We start from the raw sequence: 19,872 nt of genomic DNA, 5'->3' as shown, positions 1-19,872 counted from the left end.
TGTGGTGGATGTAGCAATACCAAGTGATTACAACATCAGGAAAAAGGAGAAACTGGAGAAATACCAGGGCCTCAGAGAGGAACTGGAAAAGGCCTGGAAGGTGAAGACCACAGTGGTGCCTGTGGTCATCGGGGCCCTCGGGGCAGTCACCCCCAAACTGGAGCAGTGGCTAAAACAGGAAATCTGAACTCCTGTTCGGCCCGTAAGCACAAAACAACAGTCAGAACCCGTTCCCCCACCCGTAGGCGGAGGGAGGCTACCCTCTCGTTCACCGGGGTAAACCCCAACGTACAAGATGGGGGGCAACGAGTATGCCCACTCCTGCCCGGCGCCTCTCACCGTGGGCAACTCCAGAGTGGAAGTACGTCCAGCCCCTCTCAAGGAGACTGGTTCCAGAACCAGAGCCATGCGTCGAGGTGAGGCCAACTATTTCTAGCCGGAACCTCTCAGCCTCGSACACTAGCTCCGGTTCCTTCCCCACCAGAGAGGTGACGTTTCACGTCCCAAGAGCCAGCTTCTGCAGCCGAGGATCAGACCGCCAGGGTCCCCTCCTTCGGCTGCCGCCCGTTACACACTGCGCCCAACCCCTTTGGCCCCTCCGACAGGTGGTGAGCCCATTGGAAGGAACTCAAAACCACTCGCACCTTTTTACTCTCTCTCTCTCTTTGTCGTTTAAGCACTCTCGTTGCCGTGGCAACCGCTCGCTCCTCGAGCTGAGCACAGATTACGTTTAAAACATTCAGTCCGTTACGATATCAGGTTTTCAGGCTTGATATTTATTTTGCTATTATTAATAAGCCTCTCATGAACACAGCGATGGTTGATTAGTTAATTTTAAACTCCTGCTCTGCTAGTTACTTTGATAATGGAACCGAAGAGCACAGAATTGCGCAACATCTTGTTGAAACAATAATTACTGAGATTATTATTTTTGTTGGGTCATTAATATGAAAACGTTTTGTTGACTTTTTGTTGTCGTTACTGTTGTTCTTTAATAAAGTTATGAACGTTTTGATGAGGAGTCAGAGGAGGACGTGCTGGTCTCAGCATCCTGGCGGCGTTCAGTTTGTCTCCTAATGCCAAGATCGATTCAAAACCTTCCGTGATCGTCGTGTTGCACCGCTGCTCTAGCAAAGCACGAACAGTTCAGAAACAATATGAAACGGGAAAAAAGCTATTTATTAACTGATTAAGTCGTGTTTTAGATTGTTCTTGAAAAACTAATCAGTCACGGCTAATTAGTGGATGCACTCACGGCTGCACAGTGAACCCATCTCTTGCAGGTACTGCGTAACCCCACTAAATCTTTTAGGGGTGCTCGGTACCCTGCCGTACCACCATACTTTCACCCCTGGTGTATATTCTCTAAATTTCAGCATGTTCCATAACAGACAGAGGCCGACAGCTTGTTTGCTGTAATACAAACAGCTGTTCTTGTGTCCTAAAAAAAGTGAAATAAACCAGTCAGGTCATGGTTAATTTCACTTTAGTCAATTTGATAAAAGTGAGGTCATGCATACTTGAAAATCTGAGTATTAGTAGACAGAAAGTGAAAAAGCACGAAACAGAGAAGCAAGGAAAAAAAGCAGTATGCACAGAAGAGTATCTTTTGATTGTAGCAGGTTGATATCACAGCTAACAGGGCTATGTAGAAAACAAGCTAACAAGGCTCCTTACATTTTCAGTGTACTTCATTTAGTAATCACTTCTATACTTTTCGGTGTGGAAGTCATACTTTTGCTAGTGCACTGGTACTGCTTAGATTTTCCAAAAATAGAATCAGTTGAGCAGAAAATTGTTGATTCCAGCCAACTACCGGTCACCAAGCGAATCTCTACTTTTGGCAGAAGTTGACATAACGCCACCTACTATCTGGGCATGGTTGTTTTAGTGTCTGGTAAATGTTCTGCATCCATACCTTTTTTAAATAAATATTTATTGTTTTCAAAAAATTACTGTCGACATAGCAGCAGTCAGGACAGTCATCAAGAGACATTTTACACGCAGTCCTCTAAGAACAGTCAGTGTAAATTGACTTTTACAACACTGGGATCTTCTACATCCATTGATGAGTCAATGCGGCAATAACAGCTGCAAACAGATTCCAACTGCCCAACTGTAATTAATATTGCAAAATTAATGACAATATGAAAGTATCAAAGCATAGTATCCCAACTCACATGTGCACAAACTGGTAGGCCAAGCTCCAGCAGTTCAAACAAGCAGTAAAAGAATAGGGCTACAGAGGAGGAGCAAAGCTGCTACTGCCTGTTACTAACACCGATGAAACTGCTCATATTTTCAAGGAATGGCCCCCAACTTCTAAAATATCTGGGAACATAATTATTGAGAGTGTAGTGTATTTTTTCTGTATCTAAACTTTTAATAAGATTTTTTTAACGTACAAATGTGATAAAATATATTTGCTAACAGACATATTCATAATGTAATGTTTCTACAGAACTTACACACAATCCACTTCTCCATTGCGTCCAATGACAGATATTCACAAGGCATCTAAAGATGGAGAGAAAGTCAAAGATTTTTTTTTTTGTTGTACTCTTTGTATAAATGTTCATTTTATGACCAAAAAAAGCCCAATGTATTTTTGTCAAAGCTTAAAAAAATGTTACAAAAATATGTCTTCACAAAACAAATCTTGAATTGTTTGAGTACTCACAGTGTCTGATTGAGCAGGGTTGAGCATGGTGGAGGGAGCTGAGATTAGAGAGAGCAGCTGGGCGTTCCTCCATTGGTCGGCAGACAGATTCCTCCTTGGATAGACCATCTGAAGGCTGATCAACGCATCCGACAGCGACTGCAAGGAAAGAGGCAAGACAGGAAGGGAACAGTACCACATTTAACAAATCCAAAGTTGAACTGTGACATACAATGCATGCACATGTTCAAATCATCCAACAAATTCAGGAAACCACTTATTTGGCCGGCAATAAAATCAACATTTTCCTTCATATATTATTAGATAGAATTATTATACTGTATAAGAGCAGATTTGATACCTTTCCATGTGGAACAAACTCCTCCATCATCTTCTTCAAAGGGTTCTCATAGTCAACGATCATCTGACCCAGCCTGGGGTATTCTCTGTCACTGAAACACACAAACAGCTTCAGTTACCACGGAGATAATAACCTCCATTTGGGTTTATTAGAACTGGGCGCATGGAATCAGTTCTCTAATGCGCTGCGTCGTTATTCCCTGCGCCGGTCACCTGGCTCCGTGGGTCATCTCGTGGGCATAGTTGTACAGTCCTATGATGGCCTTTCTCTCCTCTATGCGGGAAAGGATTATCATCAGAGTAGTGTATGTCACCACCAGATCCAGGTAGTTCTTGGTCAGGTCAAAGTTCACAGTCTGACAAACAAAATCACAAAGAGTAAAACAGATGTGACGAATAGCTTTGAAAGTATAGAAAGGCATCTTTTTAGGATGGTAATCGAAACAACTGCTTACAATGTCAAAGAAGACTTGGCAGGCATCAATTGTGTTCAGCAGCTCACACACATGGTCCTGTTGATATGCAGGAAAAATCCTGGTTACATTTTTTTATATTAGTTGATATAAACATAAGCAGTGGTGGAAGGTTATCTATGTGTTTTAACAGTGCTTTTGAGCAACAGCCTTTATAATGTTGGAAAGCCTGTTTAGTTCTCATTAAATGTTGCTCCTATGTAACATTGCCACATCCTATCCACCGATGGCAATAATCTTCTTTTTGAGACAGTAGCTACATTTCAATTATAAATTAGCACAAAACATTGTTGATATTCTGTTGATGATGAAAAAACTAAATTTTTTAATGGCAGCATCTCCATTAAATTATAATCACTCGTGAATTAGTTTGTTCACATGATAAGTAGTTTAAAAACATACTGCGCCATCATCCTCCTAATATTTCTATGGTCTTCTTCATCTTTCCAGCCAGTAGTAACATCTGGCTGGATCACATTTCGATACGGTCAAAAAATCAACTCACAACATTGTAACGCAAAAACTTTTTAATCAAAAGAAGACAGTTTTTCTGAAATTGCAGAGTTTCCATTAAGCAAATTTATTTTTGTTTCTGGTTAATGGAAAAGCAGCTACAGTGATGATAGGGTGTGAGGCAGCAAGTTTTTCTGGAAAAAATCTTGTTTTTGGAAGTAGGGAGATGTTGGAATAAAACTGACCATGTATCTCCATATTAATTGCTAAAAATTTGTTTAGTCACGTTTATTTTCATAGATCATATCTAAAATGTCCGGAGGAAATACCTGAGCACAATGCTATTGGCTGGGGTTTGCAAAGCAATGAAACAAAGAGTAGCATTCGTCTTCCTTTGGGCTGATTGGACGTTACCCCTAAGAGTAAATATTACAAAGACTTAAATATTAACCTTTGCGGTAGTGCCAAGATGGTTTCCAAAGTGTGTATTCATACATATTCAGGTATATTTAAAGCTTGAACGATTAAAATGGTTATAAGTGTTTTCGGACGAGCCTTTGAGTCTCAAGTATCTGTGGATGGTAGCTTGTTTTTTCTTACCTTGAATTCCATGACATCCACAAAGGTAAAATAGTAGAGAGCCAAGTTCTTGAGGATCTCAGACTTCTCCTTCTGCAGCTGAGCCAGCTGTTGCTGTGAAAAACATGAGAAAGAACGTGAATTTGCAATATTGTCTAGATTTTTATGCCTACTTTGCTTACTGGAAAAATCATCTTTCTGCATGAACAACAGTTTTTTGTAAGCGTTATGTTACATTCAAGGCTCGGCATACATTATTTGAGATTCTCACAGCACAATAACCGCGAGTAAAAAAATACCATAACTTCACGGCATTTAAACAAGAGTTTTAGGCAACAATGTTAAATATAATCCTACAATATTTTTTGTGAGTGAGGGGCATTTGAGAAGCTTTAGTACCAGTAAACACACTTTGGCCACGGTCTAGGTCTGATTTGGTCTATAAAACTCTTTCATGCTCTTACCTCATTGTTGGAGTGATAGCCTTCTGGTAGGCAACTTCAAGTACTACTAGCACCGAACATAGCTAAGAAAAATCTGTTATTCTTTTGAAATATTGCTTAATGTTCAAATCTATTAACACAACTTACTTTTAAATACCATTTTAAACATGTTTATGTATGTGCATGCTTAGGGATGTGTGCTGTTGTGCCTCCAGTCACAAAGGACTGAGCTACAGGAAACAAAGAAATTGCTGTACATTTAAAAGTTATATACTTTGTAAATTATATTTGTGTCACACAATAACATAATGAAACTACAGATTCTCATTCAGTGAGAATCTCATGTTATCCATTTGCAGTTGTTCATGCTGGAAGGATTTTGCCAAAAGCAAAAAAATAATCTGACCAGAAAGGTGATTATTGACCGTCGAGAGAGGAACGAGCAAGACGTTGTGAAGCTTCAACTTAAAAAATGTCAATGTTGTAAATTAAAACCTGCTCCAACACCATCCAACATCAGAAATGAAGCTTAAAGAGAGAGCACTAGCTGTAGAGGAGGAAAAAGTCCATGAAATAAAAAGATAGAGGGTGTGTGACACAGCACTGCTGCAACATGGAACTAAACCTCAAATACATGAGCAAAAATAAAACTATTATTGGTGTTTATTTTTTTAAATCAAATCAATTTATCTTATTCATGCCCCTTGAACTTCTTCACATTGTATAACCACAAATCTTTGCTAGACAGACCAACACAAAGCAGTGCACAACTGGGAAGTGGAAGGAATGTGATGTGGCTTTCCAGAATCTCCTGAAAATAAAAATTTGGGAAAGTTGTGACATCTGTATTCAAATTGTCCAACTTTGTTGCTATATTTAGTGTCTTTTCTGACATTTTTTTTTAAACTGGTATCGGCAGGCCAGGGTTTACAAAGTTTTGTGGTCAGCCAAAAACCAGCAATCAGTGCACCATTAGTGAAAAGTCTTGAAAATTGCTATTCTCAGATATTTTCCATCCAATCTGACTTAAAAATGTCCAAATATTTTAGTCTTCAGAAAGAGTAAAGTTACTAGAGACCTACCCAAAAAGCGATGGGGCCGATATTGTAAAGAATGGTGGTTATGTAGTAAGAGATAAACACAATCTCTTGTGTTTATCTATATTACAGATGAACAATTTCTGATTCCTCCTCCTTAGGCTGCCACCTTATCGTGGTGGAGGGGTTTGAGTGTCCCAATGATCCTAGGAGCTAAGCTGTCTGGGGCTTTATGCCCCTGGTAGGGTCACYCAAGGYAGACAGGTCCTAGGTGAGGAACCAGACGAAGCGCAGCCTGAAGACCCCTATGATGAGTAATAACATTGGACTTGGTTTTCCCTCGCCCGGACGCGGGTCACCGGGGCCCCACTCTGGTGCCAGGCCTGGAGGTGGGGCACGATGGCGAGCGCCTGGTGGCYGGGCTTTTACCCACGAAGCCCGGCCAGGCTCAGCCCAAATAGGAGACATGGGTCCCCCTTCCAATGGGCTCACCACCTGTCGGAGGGGCCAAAGGGGTCGGGTGCGTTGTGTTACGGGCGGCRGCCGAGGGASGGGACCCTGGCGGTCTGATCCTCGGCTGCAGAAGCTGGCTCTTGGGACGTGGAACGTCACCTCTCTGGTGGGGAAGGAACCGGAGCTAGTGTGCGAGGCTGAGAGGTTCTGGCTAGAAATAGTTGGCCTCACCTCGACGCATGGCTCTGGTTCTGGAACCAGTCTCCTTGAGAGGGGCTGGACGTTGGGGTTTACCCCGGTGAACGAAAGGGTAGCCTCCCTCTGCCTATGGGTGGGGGCACGGGTTCTGACTGTTGTTTGTGCTTACAGGCCGAACAGCAGTTCAGATTACCCACCCTTCTTGGAGTCCTTAGAGGGGGTACYGGAGAGTGCCCCTCCTGGGGACTCCCTTGTTCTACTGGGRGAMTTCAACGCTCACGTGGGCAATGACAGTGAGRCCTGGAGRGGCGTGGTTGGGAGGAACGGCCCCCCCGATCTGAACTCGAGTGGTGTTCTGTTGTTGCACTTCTGTGCTCGTCACAAACACCATGTTCAAGCATAAGGGTGTCCATATGTGCACTTGGCATCAGGACACCCTAGGCCGCAGTTCGATGATCGATTTTGTCATCGTTTCATCGGATCTGCGACCGTATGTCTTGGACACTCGGGTGAAGTGAGGTGCGGAGCTGTCCACTGACCACTACCTGGTGGTGAGTTGGCTCCGGTGGTGGGGGAAGAAGCCGGTCAGACCTGGCAGGCCCAAACGTGTAGTGAGGGTCTGCTGGGAACGTCTGGCGGAGTCCCCTGTGAGACGGAGCTTTAACTCCCATCTCTGGCAAAACTTCGACTACAAGCGGCCGAAATGGGTTTCCTCCGCAGGGTGGCTGGGCTCTCCCTTAGAGATAGGGTGAGAAGCTCGGTCATCCGGGAGGGACTCAGAGTAGAGCCGCTGCTCCTCCATGTCAAGAGGAGCCAGTTGAGGCTCAGGCATCTGGTAAGGATGCCTCCTGGACGCCTCCCTGGTGAGGTGTTCCGGGCATGTCCCACCGGGAGGAGGCCTCGCGGAAGACCCAGGTCACGCTGGAGGGACTATGTCTCTTGGCTGGCCTGGGAACGCCTTGGGGTTCCCCGGGAGGAGCTGAAAGAAGTGGCTGGGGAGAGGGAAGTCTGGGCCTCCCTTCTGAAGCTGCTGCCCCCACGACCCGATCTCGGATAAGAGGCAGAAAATGGATGGATGGAATTTCTGATTCAGAAACCATTTTTAATTCAGAAACCAATTTTTCTATTCAACCCTAATCCTAACTGACAAGAGGAAACTGTGGTGTAAACATTGATTTAAAATAATTCTATAAGGTTCCATTAGTTCATATTTAACCCAAGTAGGTTTGTGCATAAAACTCTGTAACTTAAGTCACCAGTATTAGGTTAGCTTAGCTGCCTGGCTTTTTTTTATAACATAAACATTTTTATATACATAATTTAAAAAAAAAATTGAGCAGGCTGAAATCAATTTTTGAGCATTTTGAATTGATTCAAAATTCCCAGGACTAGAAATTGACTTTTTCCTGCACCTCTACACTATTTATGTATTTTTTAAATGTCGGAAATCGTGGAATGTTTTCCTTCCACTTCACGAATATAAACTACTTTGCTTTGGTCGAGTCATATAAATATCAACTACAGTTTGGAGTTGGAGACTGAAAAAAATTGGGAATGTTTGACACTTTTCTAAATCACAGTGCGGTATGCATTTAAAAAAATTAAAAAGTGCTCTTTAAAATTCCTTATTGCAGGTCACCAAGTTGCCAACCAGAAAAGGACAAGCAGCTATCACACCAGGTAGTTCACCAGCCATACAGTCACTCACACGGTGGATGAAGGAGAGAAAGTAAAAAAAAAAGAAAGAAAAAAAGATCGCTGCCAACAACAACAGCAGAGCAAAGCAAAAAAAAAAAAACACCTCAACTCTTCAAAAACACACCTACAGATAATTTACATTACAAAACTTAGGTACATCAATTAAAAAAAATTCAAAAGTTACAGAAACTTGGTTCCAAAAAAACTTACCAAAAAGCACAAGTCCGGAATAAGCCAAGATTAGCATGCAGAACACAAACAAACACAGAAACAAAGAAAAAAAAACAACAACAACGTAAGAGACAATCGTTGCACAGTTATAATGAATAAAGCAGTTAGCATTGCACGCACAAACACAGAGTTTTTACAGATAAACAACGCTGTCTGCTAAATGATGCTCACATTAACAGCAGGGGGCCAGAAGGCACAAATTAACACGTGAAGCTGACAGAGTTATTAGGATGAGTTAAAATCTGATTTTAATTCACTCAATACATGAACACACACACGTACAATGTGGGAGAACTGCACTTATTCACACATATTAAACTCCCCAGGGGTTGAAAACGGTGAAATGCATCAATCATTTCATAATTTTCTGGGCAGACAACAAACATTGCTTCCAATGGTAATCAGTGAGGCAACAGATTGTGAATAATGAACTGTCATTATTCTTTGAGTGTCTGAACAGATTTGTCTTTTAGAGTAATAACTCAATCTGCAGAATACAAATGCAGGAGATCTAAAAACAAGTTTCAATTTCAGGGTTACGTTTGCCTAAATAAACTACCACCAAGGAATTCAATAAATTAAAAGAATATAAACAAAAAGAATAATCTGATGCCATCATACCATCATGACTTTGTTGGAGCCGTTTGCTGTTGATTGCAATGCTTGAAATCTCCTTTGTCCAAAAGGTTTCCATATAGTAATTTTTGAGTCATTGCTGAGACTTTTTAAACCAGAGGTGAATAGATTATTGTTTTTAGTAGAGGTGCACCAATTGTAGCTTTCTGGCCAATAACCGACCTTTAAAAAGCCTTGCTAAAAAAAGGGACAAAAAAAATAAATAAAAAAATCGCTACGTTGGCAACAGTTGGGGTGGCTGCCAATCACCAATCTCCCAAAATTAAGAAAATCTGGACCAATTATCAGCCGGTCGATTTGTTGGTGCACCTCTGGTTTTTATGCAGCAGATATTGACATCTGTAAATCACCGGGGTTCAATGGCTGATCGAACTTTATGCTTCTTTCTAGTGGTGCACCAATGAATCAGCCCAGATATAATGTGTGAAAATCAGCCACTGTCCACTTTTGTTGTGTTGTACGAGAGGGCTGACTGACAGACCCACCCACCAGGTCACGTCTGCACATGTGCAGTTAAATAATAGTCACCCCATTGTTACTAATTTAGCAACTTTGTCACTCTTTTAATAGTGACATAAACAAAAACAAAAACTGAATCAGCAGGTCAGGCTTTTTAAAGATTGGTGATTGGTCAAAAAACTGCTATCAGTGCAGCTCTTTTTCTTTCTGTTGAACCCAAGATGATGGGTGTCACATGGTTCAGTGGTAAAGCAGGGGCACAGATACTAAAGTCCTCAATGCAGTTCTTTTTTACCCCATTTTTGTGGATGTAGACCATGTTTAAAATCAGATTTCTATGTGGATAATAAGAAAGGAACTACTTGTTGCTACCCATGGATGTACCTAGTTGAAAATCATGGAGGTAAGCAATGTTGAATCACATCTAAAACAGCTACACTATGCTAAGCTACAGATTACATAGAAAAAAGCAGAAGCTACCACACCAGCTGACAGAAGTTAGCTAAACAGCTAACAGAAGCTAGCTAAAGTCTTCCTTATATCTGTCCTTTCCTGACTCTTCTGTGAGTTCAACAAATTAGGGGCAAGGAAAAATATGCGGCTCTCCTAGACTGGCTCCTTTCCAAATGCCAACCAATAGTACATCTACTAGCAATGTGCGTCTGTATTTCAGCTTCCCAAGCTGCGTTTTCTTATGAATATTTTAGATAGGTTCTATGGAAAAAAAAAAATCCACAAATAATTTGAAGTTGCATTCCACAAAAAAATTAATCTAAAATAAGGAAAACCCACAGAAACTGAACCGTGAAAAGACGGGGGAAGGTTGGTGGAGGATAGGGGAGTGAGGTCCATGGCACTACATTTTTCCATTTGAATAAACTCAATTTGGTTTAATTCAAAAGAAGGGCTCAGTCTACTGAGCTAACATCTTTACACTGTATGATAATCAATTAAATCCTTGTTGATCAGCATATTGACAAGTTATTTCAACTCTGATTATCGCTAGCTTGGGTAAAACAGGTTAAGGTTGTAGTTACGCACTGGAACACAGAAGCTACACAGATAAAGCTGGAAAACACTTTGCATTCACATCCTCTATAACTTACGTTGTTATTGCGCGTTTCCACGGCAGGAAACTTTCGAACGATAAATTTAACAGCCGACTCCAGGTTCTTGTCGACAAGATAGGAGGGCTTGGCCTTTGGGTCGCCACATGCCTGCAAAGAAGGAAAAAAAGAGAAAGAGGTTGTGAGGAGAAACAAAAATATATCTACATACATGCAATATTTCCGACTGAAACAAAACAGACTGTTTGCGCTTTGTTTCAGCTTTTCTGACATGCCTTTCCTTGTAGATTCAGCATGTTAGATCCAGTTATTCAACAGAAATGGTTTAGTGCTTGCAGTCAATCCTGGTTTATCCCACGCCAGAGTTTAAAGAAGAGTGTGGTGAAAGGATATGCTACCATTTACTAGATTTAATCTTGTTTTTTTGGGGTTTTTTTTAACTAGACACTTCTGTGACCAGTGCATTTCCCATTTAGATTCATACGTCAGTAAATATTCACAGCTTAATGTTTAAAAACTGGCTTTCATTTCTGGATAAACCAGGTTTAGCCTGAGCAAGTGCCTGAAGTCAGCAGTGGTTCTCAGCTATACAGCAGTTCATATTTAAGTAGTACTTTAATAATTGGGAAGAAATATGTTTAAGAAAAAGCAGAAAAAAAATAAATCCAAAAGAATTATCCATAAAAATGGTGAGAACCACTGAGGGAGCTCCAGAGGAGAGCGTTTCAGATTCAAAGTGTGTCTGAGTGGTTAATGCAACTATGTGACGGGTGGTGATTTACAGACAGAGTTGACATGAAATAGGTGAGAAGCAATGTACAGAGAAGAAAAAAGTAGGTAAAAAGAAAGTAGTGGATTTTTTTAGTGCTCCATGTCACCCGTATCTAGATGAGCAAAATTTTTTTGCAGAGCGGAAGCGTATCATTCATTCCTGTAGAAGCGTAGCAGTATTTGCTCGACCCAGGGGGAAGCAACAGCGTTCATGCATTATAGGTATTGTAGGATTGAATGATGAAAATATGGCACATGCATACACCCGAGACAGAGGCCGCCATCTTTATGTTTCTTACTGGATGAAGCCTGAAAATATTTATTTAGAAAAAAATTAAGCCAGTACACAAATTAAAGTAGAAAACTAAAACTACGCCTGTGCTGACAGCTAAAAATACCCACAGCCCAGACACAAGACCACAATATGAGCCTGGACTTCAGTTCGTATTGCATCAGGTCACAGTTACAACACAAGTCATTATTAAAAACAAAAACAATCTAATCACAGATCACACAATTTTCCACTAGCTCCCTCAGCAATTTGCAACACAGGTTTGCACAAACAAACTGAAAAGTGCCTGCTGAAAATAAAGCTTCTAATAATATTAGAATAAATACTGCACAGGAACAGATCTGGACGTAGGCAGGGAGACACTCATGGAAAATCAGTGTAAACAAATGAAAAAAATGAATGACAACAGCCTTTGACTTTAAACCAACTAAAAATGCATAATTTTACATTTGCATGTTGTCATTGATCCATTTTAAAGCTAAAATGCCAGCAAGATTAGCTAAGGAATGTGTACTGTTATCTACAACACCTGAAACCAATTTTACATCACCTTTAAATGAAATTTAAAATGGTTAATAAAAATGTTTTGAATGCTGTTCATGTATCTCATGTAGCCAATTTATTGACAGATTGATGCATCTGAAGTGCACAAAGGAGCATTAAAGGAGATCCTTCCTGCACTGCTCCCACCAACTCAAAGAGTGTTTAGATTCTGGATATAATAAGTATTCATTTTAAATAACATTTCTGCTGTTATTTGCAGAGTTTGGGTTTTTGTATACCATGAATAGCCTACTGTCTTGACACAGAAATACACAAACATTTTTTTTCAAATGAAGAATTAAACATTGACCAGTTGAGAGTAAAATTTGGGCGTTTTAGCCATTGTTAAATGATCTAATGCTGTGAAAGCTTCAACAATGAATCTAAAATTTTTGTTTTATTGTGTGTCAACTGTGGTAGGCCTACTTACTTTTAACAAGTTATCCACATCTGTGACATATTGGTACACGAATAAGCATATATTGACCGGAGACAATTCCAAAAGCAGGAGGCAGGCAAAAGCGCAGGGCATTCTGGATAAATACAACCAAAATAAATGCGCAAGTCTAGCACTAAAACCAATCACTAAAATCTGATGGCACTAAATTTTTGTTTATATTTTGTGAAGAAGGAAGTTATGCTCAGCGTCTTCTTCAAAGGTTTTTGTGTCATTTCCTTCAGTGGTTCCTGGTACAGCGCCAAAACAGATGAACGGGGAACAGCTTTTTCAACGGGTTTTGTTAGTTTGACACAGTGCAGTGTTAAAGCGAACCATGCCAACTGAAAATGGAGCAAATGTTGCAATTCTGGTCCACAATCCAACCAAATATACCAGAGTATGAGGTGTAAAAACAACCTAAATGTTGGCGAGTTTCATATAAAGTCTGAGGGGAAGGGCAGATTTCTCCTCAATCACCAAAAACAGTTTCCCTTGTTCTAAATACTTGTAACTGCAGGATTATGAAACAATAGGAACCAAGGCTTAAAGGGAGGGAACAAGCCAAGGCTCAGTGATAAGTAGTTCATGCCACTGTTTCCAAATACATCTCAATCAGTCAGGAGCCAGATCAGGAAGGTGGCCACATATTGTTCCAAGCAGCTTCTAAGGTCTTACTTTGGTTGTTACATTTACCTATCCTGTGATTCTATGCAGTGTGTTAATGTCTCAGAAATGCACTGGAATAAAAACAGCCCTCTTTCCAAACTTTGCTCATGCGCTTTCAAACTCAGTGATAATCTGCAGTAGTGTCTGGGCCAAATGAATGACCCACAGTAAATATTTTGACTTCCCTTGCAGCAACCACATGTGCAGCATTACCTGGAAGTAATTTATTTTAATAATGTGCCGTGATGACACTGTTGTGTGAAACGCTGTTAACGAAATAATATTTTGACAGTTACATTTCTGTAATACAGCCAAAACCTCAAAAGTAGCTTATAGTCTGACAGCATGTAGCCACATGAGACTTCCAACTGCTTCCATTCACTGTTAAACACAAACAGAAGATTACTCACCAACATAAAGGGAGTGCTGACACGCATGTAGAGTAGCAATGTTTATCAAATTTGGAGCAGAAACTATAAGCAAAATTTTGTCAAAATGGAAGTTTTTTTGAATGGCAGTGAACATGGAGACCAAGAGTGTCAATTTTTTACATCTCAAGGTATGGTGCAAAGCCTCAATGGAATCTTTTTTTTTGGTTTACTAATAATAGTGCATGTGCAATCAAACTATATCACATAACAGTTTCTCAATTGATTTGACATAATTATGTAACAAATTTTGTTTCAGGAGTATAGGAGTCATTTAGCATTCAAATGGTGTGGCTGCAGCCATTAGTGCTAGTGAAAGCTGGTGTAATAAGTTAGCTATCTGAGTTTGAGTTAGGAGTGGAGACATGGATGCAAAGAGGGTTGCAGTGAATGAAGGGACATGGGATGAGAGGAAGATTTAAAAAAAAGCATTATTGAATAGGAAAAAAAATAAGGGGGCTGTTTCCTGGATACTAGAATGGATCTGATTCTGGCCTTTACCGTCAATTTAACACTCCAGGTACCAATTAACAGCCGAGGCTCTCAAGGGTCTATACACCGACAGACACATGCCAGGGAACCCCAGAATGCACAGCAGAAAAGCCAGGAAAGACTTCATACATCTGAAAAGTAATTAAGTCTGCTAATTACTAGATGCGGTTTACGAGTCTGCCGCAAGCCGCCACCTCCTCCCTGAGGTGAATTCATTTTCGTCTGTCGTTTCTCACAGGACAGGACCTCTCATTTTCACTAAGTCAGATTAACCGCTGGAAAAGAAAGAACAATAACAGCTCTGAAGAATGGACGGTCTCTTCTCATTAGAAACTCAGCCACTTGAGAGGCAATACTCTACTTGTTCTAAGCCAAACTTTTTGAAATCAAATTATGTAAAAGGGGTTTTGCTTATGTTTTTATCTGCTTGCCGTTTTGTACACCTGTGTGAAAAAGTCTCGTCTTTCCAACCAACTACTTTTTTTAGTATTATCTTTAGAGTACAGCTACCTCAATGTCAAAAATAATAATATCTCCACATAAATTTTGATTAATTTTCAGGACTTCCTCTTTTATATTTCAAAACAAATATGGTTAATAAAGAGTCTGACTAATCCAAACTGAGCCATCCATGCTTTCAAAGGCCGACACTGTGTTTGATTGAAAATTCTAACAAAAAATATTTAAAACTGACATTTTTCTTTTCAGAGACCTACTGTTGTTTATTTCAATCTTAATCCTTTCATATTTGACATTTTTAATTCTTTGGCCTTATTGTTCGACTTTTTACTTATCTACATTTTTCATATATACTTAGAATTTTAGTGTCAAGTGTTTATTTTCCATTTTGTGATATATCAAAAAAAATTATATTTTAGTTTTAAAAATACGAATTAAGAATAATTAGTTACTGTAATTGGGAAGAAACGTTGGCTTCCTGGGAGGGAGGTCTTTGGTTTTTTTTCCAACTCTTATTTCACAAAGAACCAAATTATTTTGAAAGTAAAGGAACTGAAAGAATTTTGTGTACCATGGCTAAATATGATACTGACTTTTACAGTTTAGAGAAAGCAATGAATTTCTGTTTTGCTGTTGTGCCTCTAAAATGACATTTTTATATGGTGCCAATTTTCCTTGTGTTTACATTTTGACTTCTCGGCCCAGTGAAAAAGCAAACGGCAAAAAGGTGGGTGTAAACCCGTCTACACTACGACGGTATAAGCTGGCTACCAGTATCAAGGTTTGCTGTAGTTTACAAACAAAATTAATAATTTCAAAAGAATGCCATTACCCGCTTTCCTTGCCTAATAAAATATGCGTGGAACTTGAATATTATTACACAACTCCAGTCCTCGAGGGCCACCGTCCTGCAACTTTTAGATGCGTCTCTGCTCAAACACACCTGGATCAAATAAACTGCTCATTTCCAGCCTATTGCAGAGAGGAATGAATGCTGGTGAGGAAATTCAGACATTTTGGAGCAGAGGTGAATCTAAAAGTTGCAGGATGGTAGCCCTTGAGGACTGGAGTTGGTGACCCCTGTTATAACAAATAATCAATATGTAGTACTATTCTAGTAGCAAAAGAAATTAATTGTTGCTTTATGCAACAAATTAAAGCAATTCAACGATATTTAAATGCAATAAAAATGTCCTATTTTTAATCAATGTTGTTATTATCCTAATTGCACTGACTGAACAAATTAAAGTTGTGTTGTTTTTACATGTTTGACCAAGATTGTGAAGACTGGTGTATTTAAATGTGCTGTATTGGTGCAAAGCTATGAAATAAATGTCTAATTCAGTAGATTTACATCTTTTATTTTTTTGTTTTTAAGAAAAGAAACATTTCAGCCAATTCAGCACTGTTTTTCTGTATCGGCTTGATATCGCCCAATTCTAAACCTCAGACATCCGTATCAGAAGTGAAGAAAGTGAATCGGTGTATCCCTACTCCAAACCACAGTGAACATGAAGATTTCAAAATATATTTTTAGCAAAACATCCAGTCCTTCATCTGGACAAGCAATTGTTTTGTTTTTTTGCCATATACCAACGGATCTGTGTTATGGTATTTTTGCTTGAATACAGATTGGGTGTAAAATATACAGTATGAAAATGTCACAAGAAGTTATGATTTATACTTTCTAATAAGGCTGCATCGATCTATCTGTGCTGATTTCCTTAATTTTGGGAGATCGATGATTGACCCACACATGTGAAGTCGATCTTACCTACCTCAACAAAAACTCAACCACTGTCCTCTTCTGTTATCCTGTGAAAGAGGTTTGACTGACAGACCGACCCACCAGGTCATGCCTGCATGTTTACAGTTTACAATAGTCATCCCACTATTGCCAACTCGATTTTTTTAAACTATATTTTTACTATATTTGGCGACGTTTCATACAAAAAAATCTGAATCAGCCAAAATTCGAATCGGCAGGTCAGAAATTTTAAAGATCAGTAATTGGAGATTGGCCAAAAAACTGCAATCAGCACACGGCTACATTTTAGTAGCTTTGTGTTAGATTAACTCTATTAAGGGTGGCACAATCAGTGCCCCACAAACAAACTGAAAAACATATCCATTGTAATGTATTTCTTTAGGACACCAGTCACACAAAAAAGTCTGATTTTTATCACTGAACTGGACACAATAAATGGTTTTAATTATAATTGCAAATCTATTGGTATCTACTGATGCTCTGAATAAATAGTGAGTAAATAGTAAAACAAAAAATCCTGACAATGCGGACAGTTTTGAGGAATTGAAACATCATCAATTCAATTCAATAATATTTTATTAACCCCAAAGGAAAATTAAATTGTTGTTGTAACTCATTAATTCTTCAAAGAGTTATTGAAGATGGTGAAGGCTGTTGGCAGGAAAGATGCAATTTATTCTGGCAACAATAAATCAAAATTCTTATCTTGACAAGAAATTATCATGATAAATTACGATGTGATAAATTTCTTACATTTACAATAATATATTCCTATCTCACATAATCAAACTGAAATATTAGATATTTAGATAATCACATATAATCTAATTGTCGGACACAACTTGAACTGAAATAGCTTACGCTGTCGAATAGGGCTGAAATAAAATATGTAAAAAAATGAGGAACAGAAAAGAATCGGCATCAGTGGACAATACACTTGACAGTGAATGGAGCTCAGGCCTTACTCTCAACATTACAGACTCAAACATGAAGAGGAGTGAGGTACGAAGGAGGGAACCAACAGATCAGTACGGATAGCCAGGAGGACGTGGAGGGAAGGGAGAAAGAAGAGGCAGTGGAGGAAGGGTGAAAAGGGAGGAGGACGGGGTTTTATCAGTGGAAGGTGATAAATTGTGCAAACCTTCCAAACTTGTCCTTGCTGCATAGGAGAGGGGGGAAGCATTGGAACGGAGAGAAGAAGAGAAAAAAAAAAATCAAAACAAAAAAGTCCACCTGAGCAAACTGCTTCATAACTATAGCAAGTCCACATACACACACTTTTACAAACATAAAAAACACACAACAGAAGTTAAAAAATAAAAATAAAACACTGCTCTTTTATACATCTGAGAGCTTAAACAAGGATATCCCTTCTGGCAATTATTTTCAACATCGCGCATAAAAAAAGAAAAGGAAAAAAAAGACATGCTGTGCCAACATTTATCACATTAACACTTGCAGTGAAGCACACCGTCTTAAAAGTAGCACAGTGTATAATCCCCACCTACGCACACAGACGGTGAAAATATCACATCCATGTTGAGGGTGTGGAAAGCCCTGAAATAATACGGCTGGCATTCCAGTCAGCAGCGGCAGCATCTCACACCGGTAGGGAAAAACAACGTTGGGCACCTGTAGTGTGTCTGCGTCACGACTGTCGCTTAGTAACTGATGAGAAAGAATTCTTGAATTTGAAGTGTCATGGTTTCATTATTGCAGATTTTAATCCCTTCTCCTTTAAGACGTAGTCCTCTGTAAAGGTTCTTGGTGTTAAAGAAAAACTGATTGAGGTGTATCTGAAGAATGTCATTTTAGAAATTAGGTGTGGTCTTTTCAGTTCCATCTCTATTGAGAAATAATTGCCTACTGGAGGAATGAACTCAAAGTTTTAACTGATTGGATTTTACTCAGTCACTAACGCTTGGCTGTTAGCCAAAATACATCAGCTATGCTAAGAAGCTTACCAGAAATTGCATGCACTGTAAACAACTATTGTTTTTTACCCACTGCAAAAATTGCAGAGCAATAAAACATCTTAAACTTTCCTCTTGGTCTGACTTTAATCTCTCAATATTTATAAGCGTGGCAAGCATGGACTGAAAGGCCTCTTTCACCAATTCCGCTGCCATTGCTAAAACTACAACCCTACAATTCTAAAACAGCGCAGAAAATCAATGTCGTCATTCATAACACCTCCTTGCATTCGTTGACTGGCCAGGCTAAAATTCTACCAGAGAAATCTCAGACACAGCACTAAAGAGAGATGAGAGTTGAGCAGACTTGTGTGGCAGGCAATGGCCAAACTAATGGCAGGTATCAACGTCTTTGAAGGTTGCACTTTAGTGTTAGCTTCCATTAAATACTATGCTGATATAGCAAGTAAATATTAGCTAATGCTAATGCTAATGCGTTAGCACAACTAATTTTTGAGTTAGTGGTCATAATGACAAAAAGAAGGAATTACAAATACTCTCCATTTTTTGATCTCCATAAATAAAATATAGGTAGAATGAATCTGCAATTGTTCTGTCTAGAATTATTAGGTTCAAATCAGATTTGATTAGTTTTTAGTATGGTAGGTTATGAGCATGAAAGGATCAAAACACAGTTCCCTCAAGTCTGAACTGGAAGGGATCTGGACCATCTTAATAGGTAAGCACATGCTCAATGGATAGCGGACCCATGGCTTTGAGACCAACAAAAAGAAAATATGTGGACAGCCTTGACCAATGTGCGAGAGGAAGATGCATAAACAAAATTGTTGCCGTCGGGATTGACGTGGATGTGACAATCTATCTACTCATACAATCAATGTTTCAACAGATTTGTCAAGGACGTACAAACTCTTCATGTGAATAATAAGGTTCTGATGACTGGCAGAGCAAGGACATATAGTAACATACACTATAGGCTACTTGTCTGTCTTAGCTAGTTCAGCAGTAAGTATTACAGTAAAGATCACCGATATTTAATCTACCCACCTCTGTGTAATACTAAGATAATCAAAAATTGTGATCAATAGTTGTAATGCACTTATATTGTTTATAAGTTAGATAGGAACAAGGCAAGAGTTAGTTCTAAGCTTGTGGTCTATTTATTGTTGTCATTGCAACTCCATAGCAAATACCTGTGCAAAGATGGCTATCAGCTACAAAGTTCATGGAAATGTGATGTCACATGAGAACTATGTATTCTGGATTTTTTGTTCAATGTTTATAGTAAGCTTCTATCATAGTGGTAGGGTATAATTAGCGTTCATGATTTTGTT

At 39.4% G+C, this 19,872-nt stretch overlaps 1 protein-coding gene across 5 annotated transcripts in view; it reads right to left on the bottom strand.

The window, feature by feature from the left end:
- Positions 1-19,872, bottom strand: part of nckap1 (NCK-associated protein 1) — a 49,771-nt gene that overhangs the window by 19,676 nt on the left and 10,223 nt on the right. For 2 of the 5 annotated variants that reach the window (XM_008429045.2, XM_017308881.1), the window contains exons 2-9: positions 17,746-17,763; positions 10,786-10,896; positions 4,546-4,632; positions 3,475-3,531; positions 3,233-3,375; positions 3,021-3,111; positions 2,681-2,818; positions 2,469-2,517 (exon numbers count right to left, since the gene is read on the bottom strand). In XM_008429045.2, coding sequence (XP_008427267.1) covers positions 2,469-2,517; positions 2,681-2,818; positions 3,021-3,111; positions 3,233-3,375; positions 3,475-3,531; positions 4,546-4,632; positions 10,786-10,896; positions 17,746-17,763 — 694 coding nt within the window. Of the gene's footprint in view, positions 1-2,468; positions 2,518-2,680; positions 2,819-3,020; positions 3,112-3,232; positions 3,376-3,474; positions 3,532-4,545; positions 4,639-10,785; positions 10,897-17,745; positions 17,764-19,872 lie in introns of all 5 variants that reach the window. The other 3 variants (XM_008429044.2, XM_008429046.2, XM_008429047.2) reach the window with 3 other exon arrangements.

Source organism: Poecilia reticulata, linkage group LG15 (assembly GCF_000633615.1).
Source record: "Poecilia reticulata strain Guanapo linkage group LG15, Guppy_female_1.0+MT, whole genome shotgun sequence".
In the NCBI taxonomy this organism is placed as follows: domain Eukaryota; kingdom Metazoa; phylum Chordata; class Actinopteri; order Cyprinodontiformes; family Poeciliidae; genus Poecilia; species Poecilia reticulata.
Note: the sequence above shows the minus strand (reverse complement) of the source record. Positions and strands in the feature narration are given on the sequence as shown.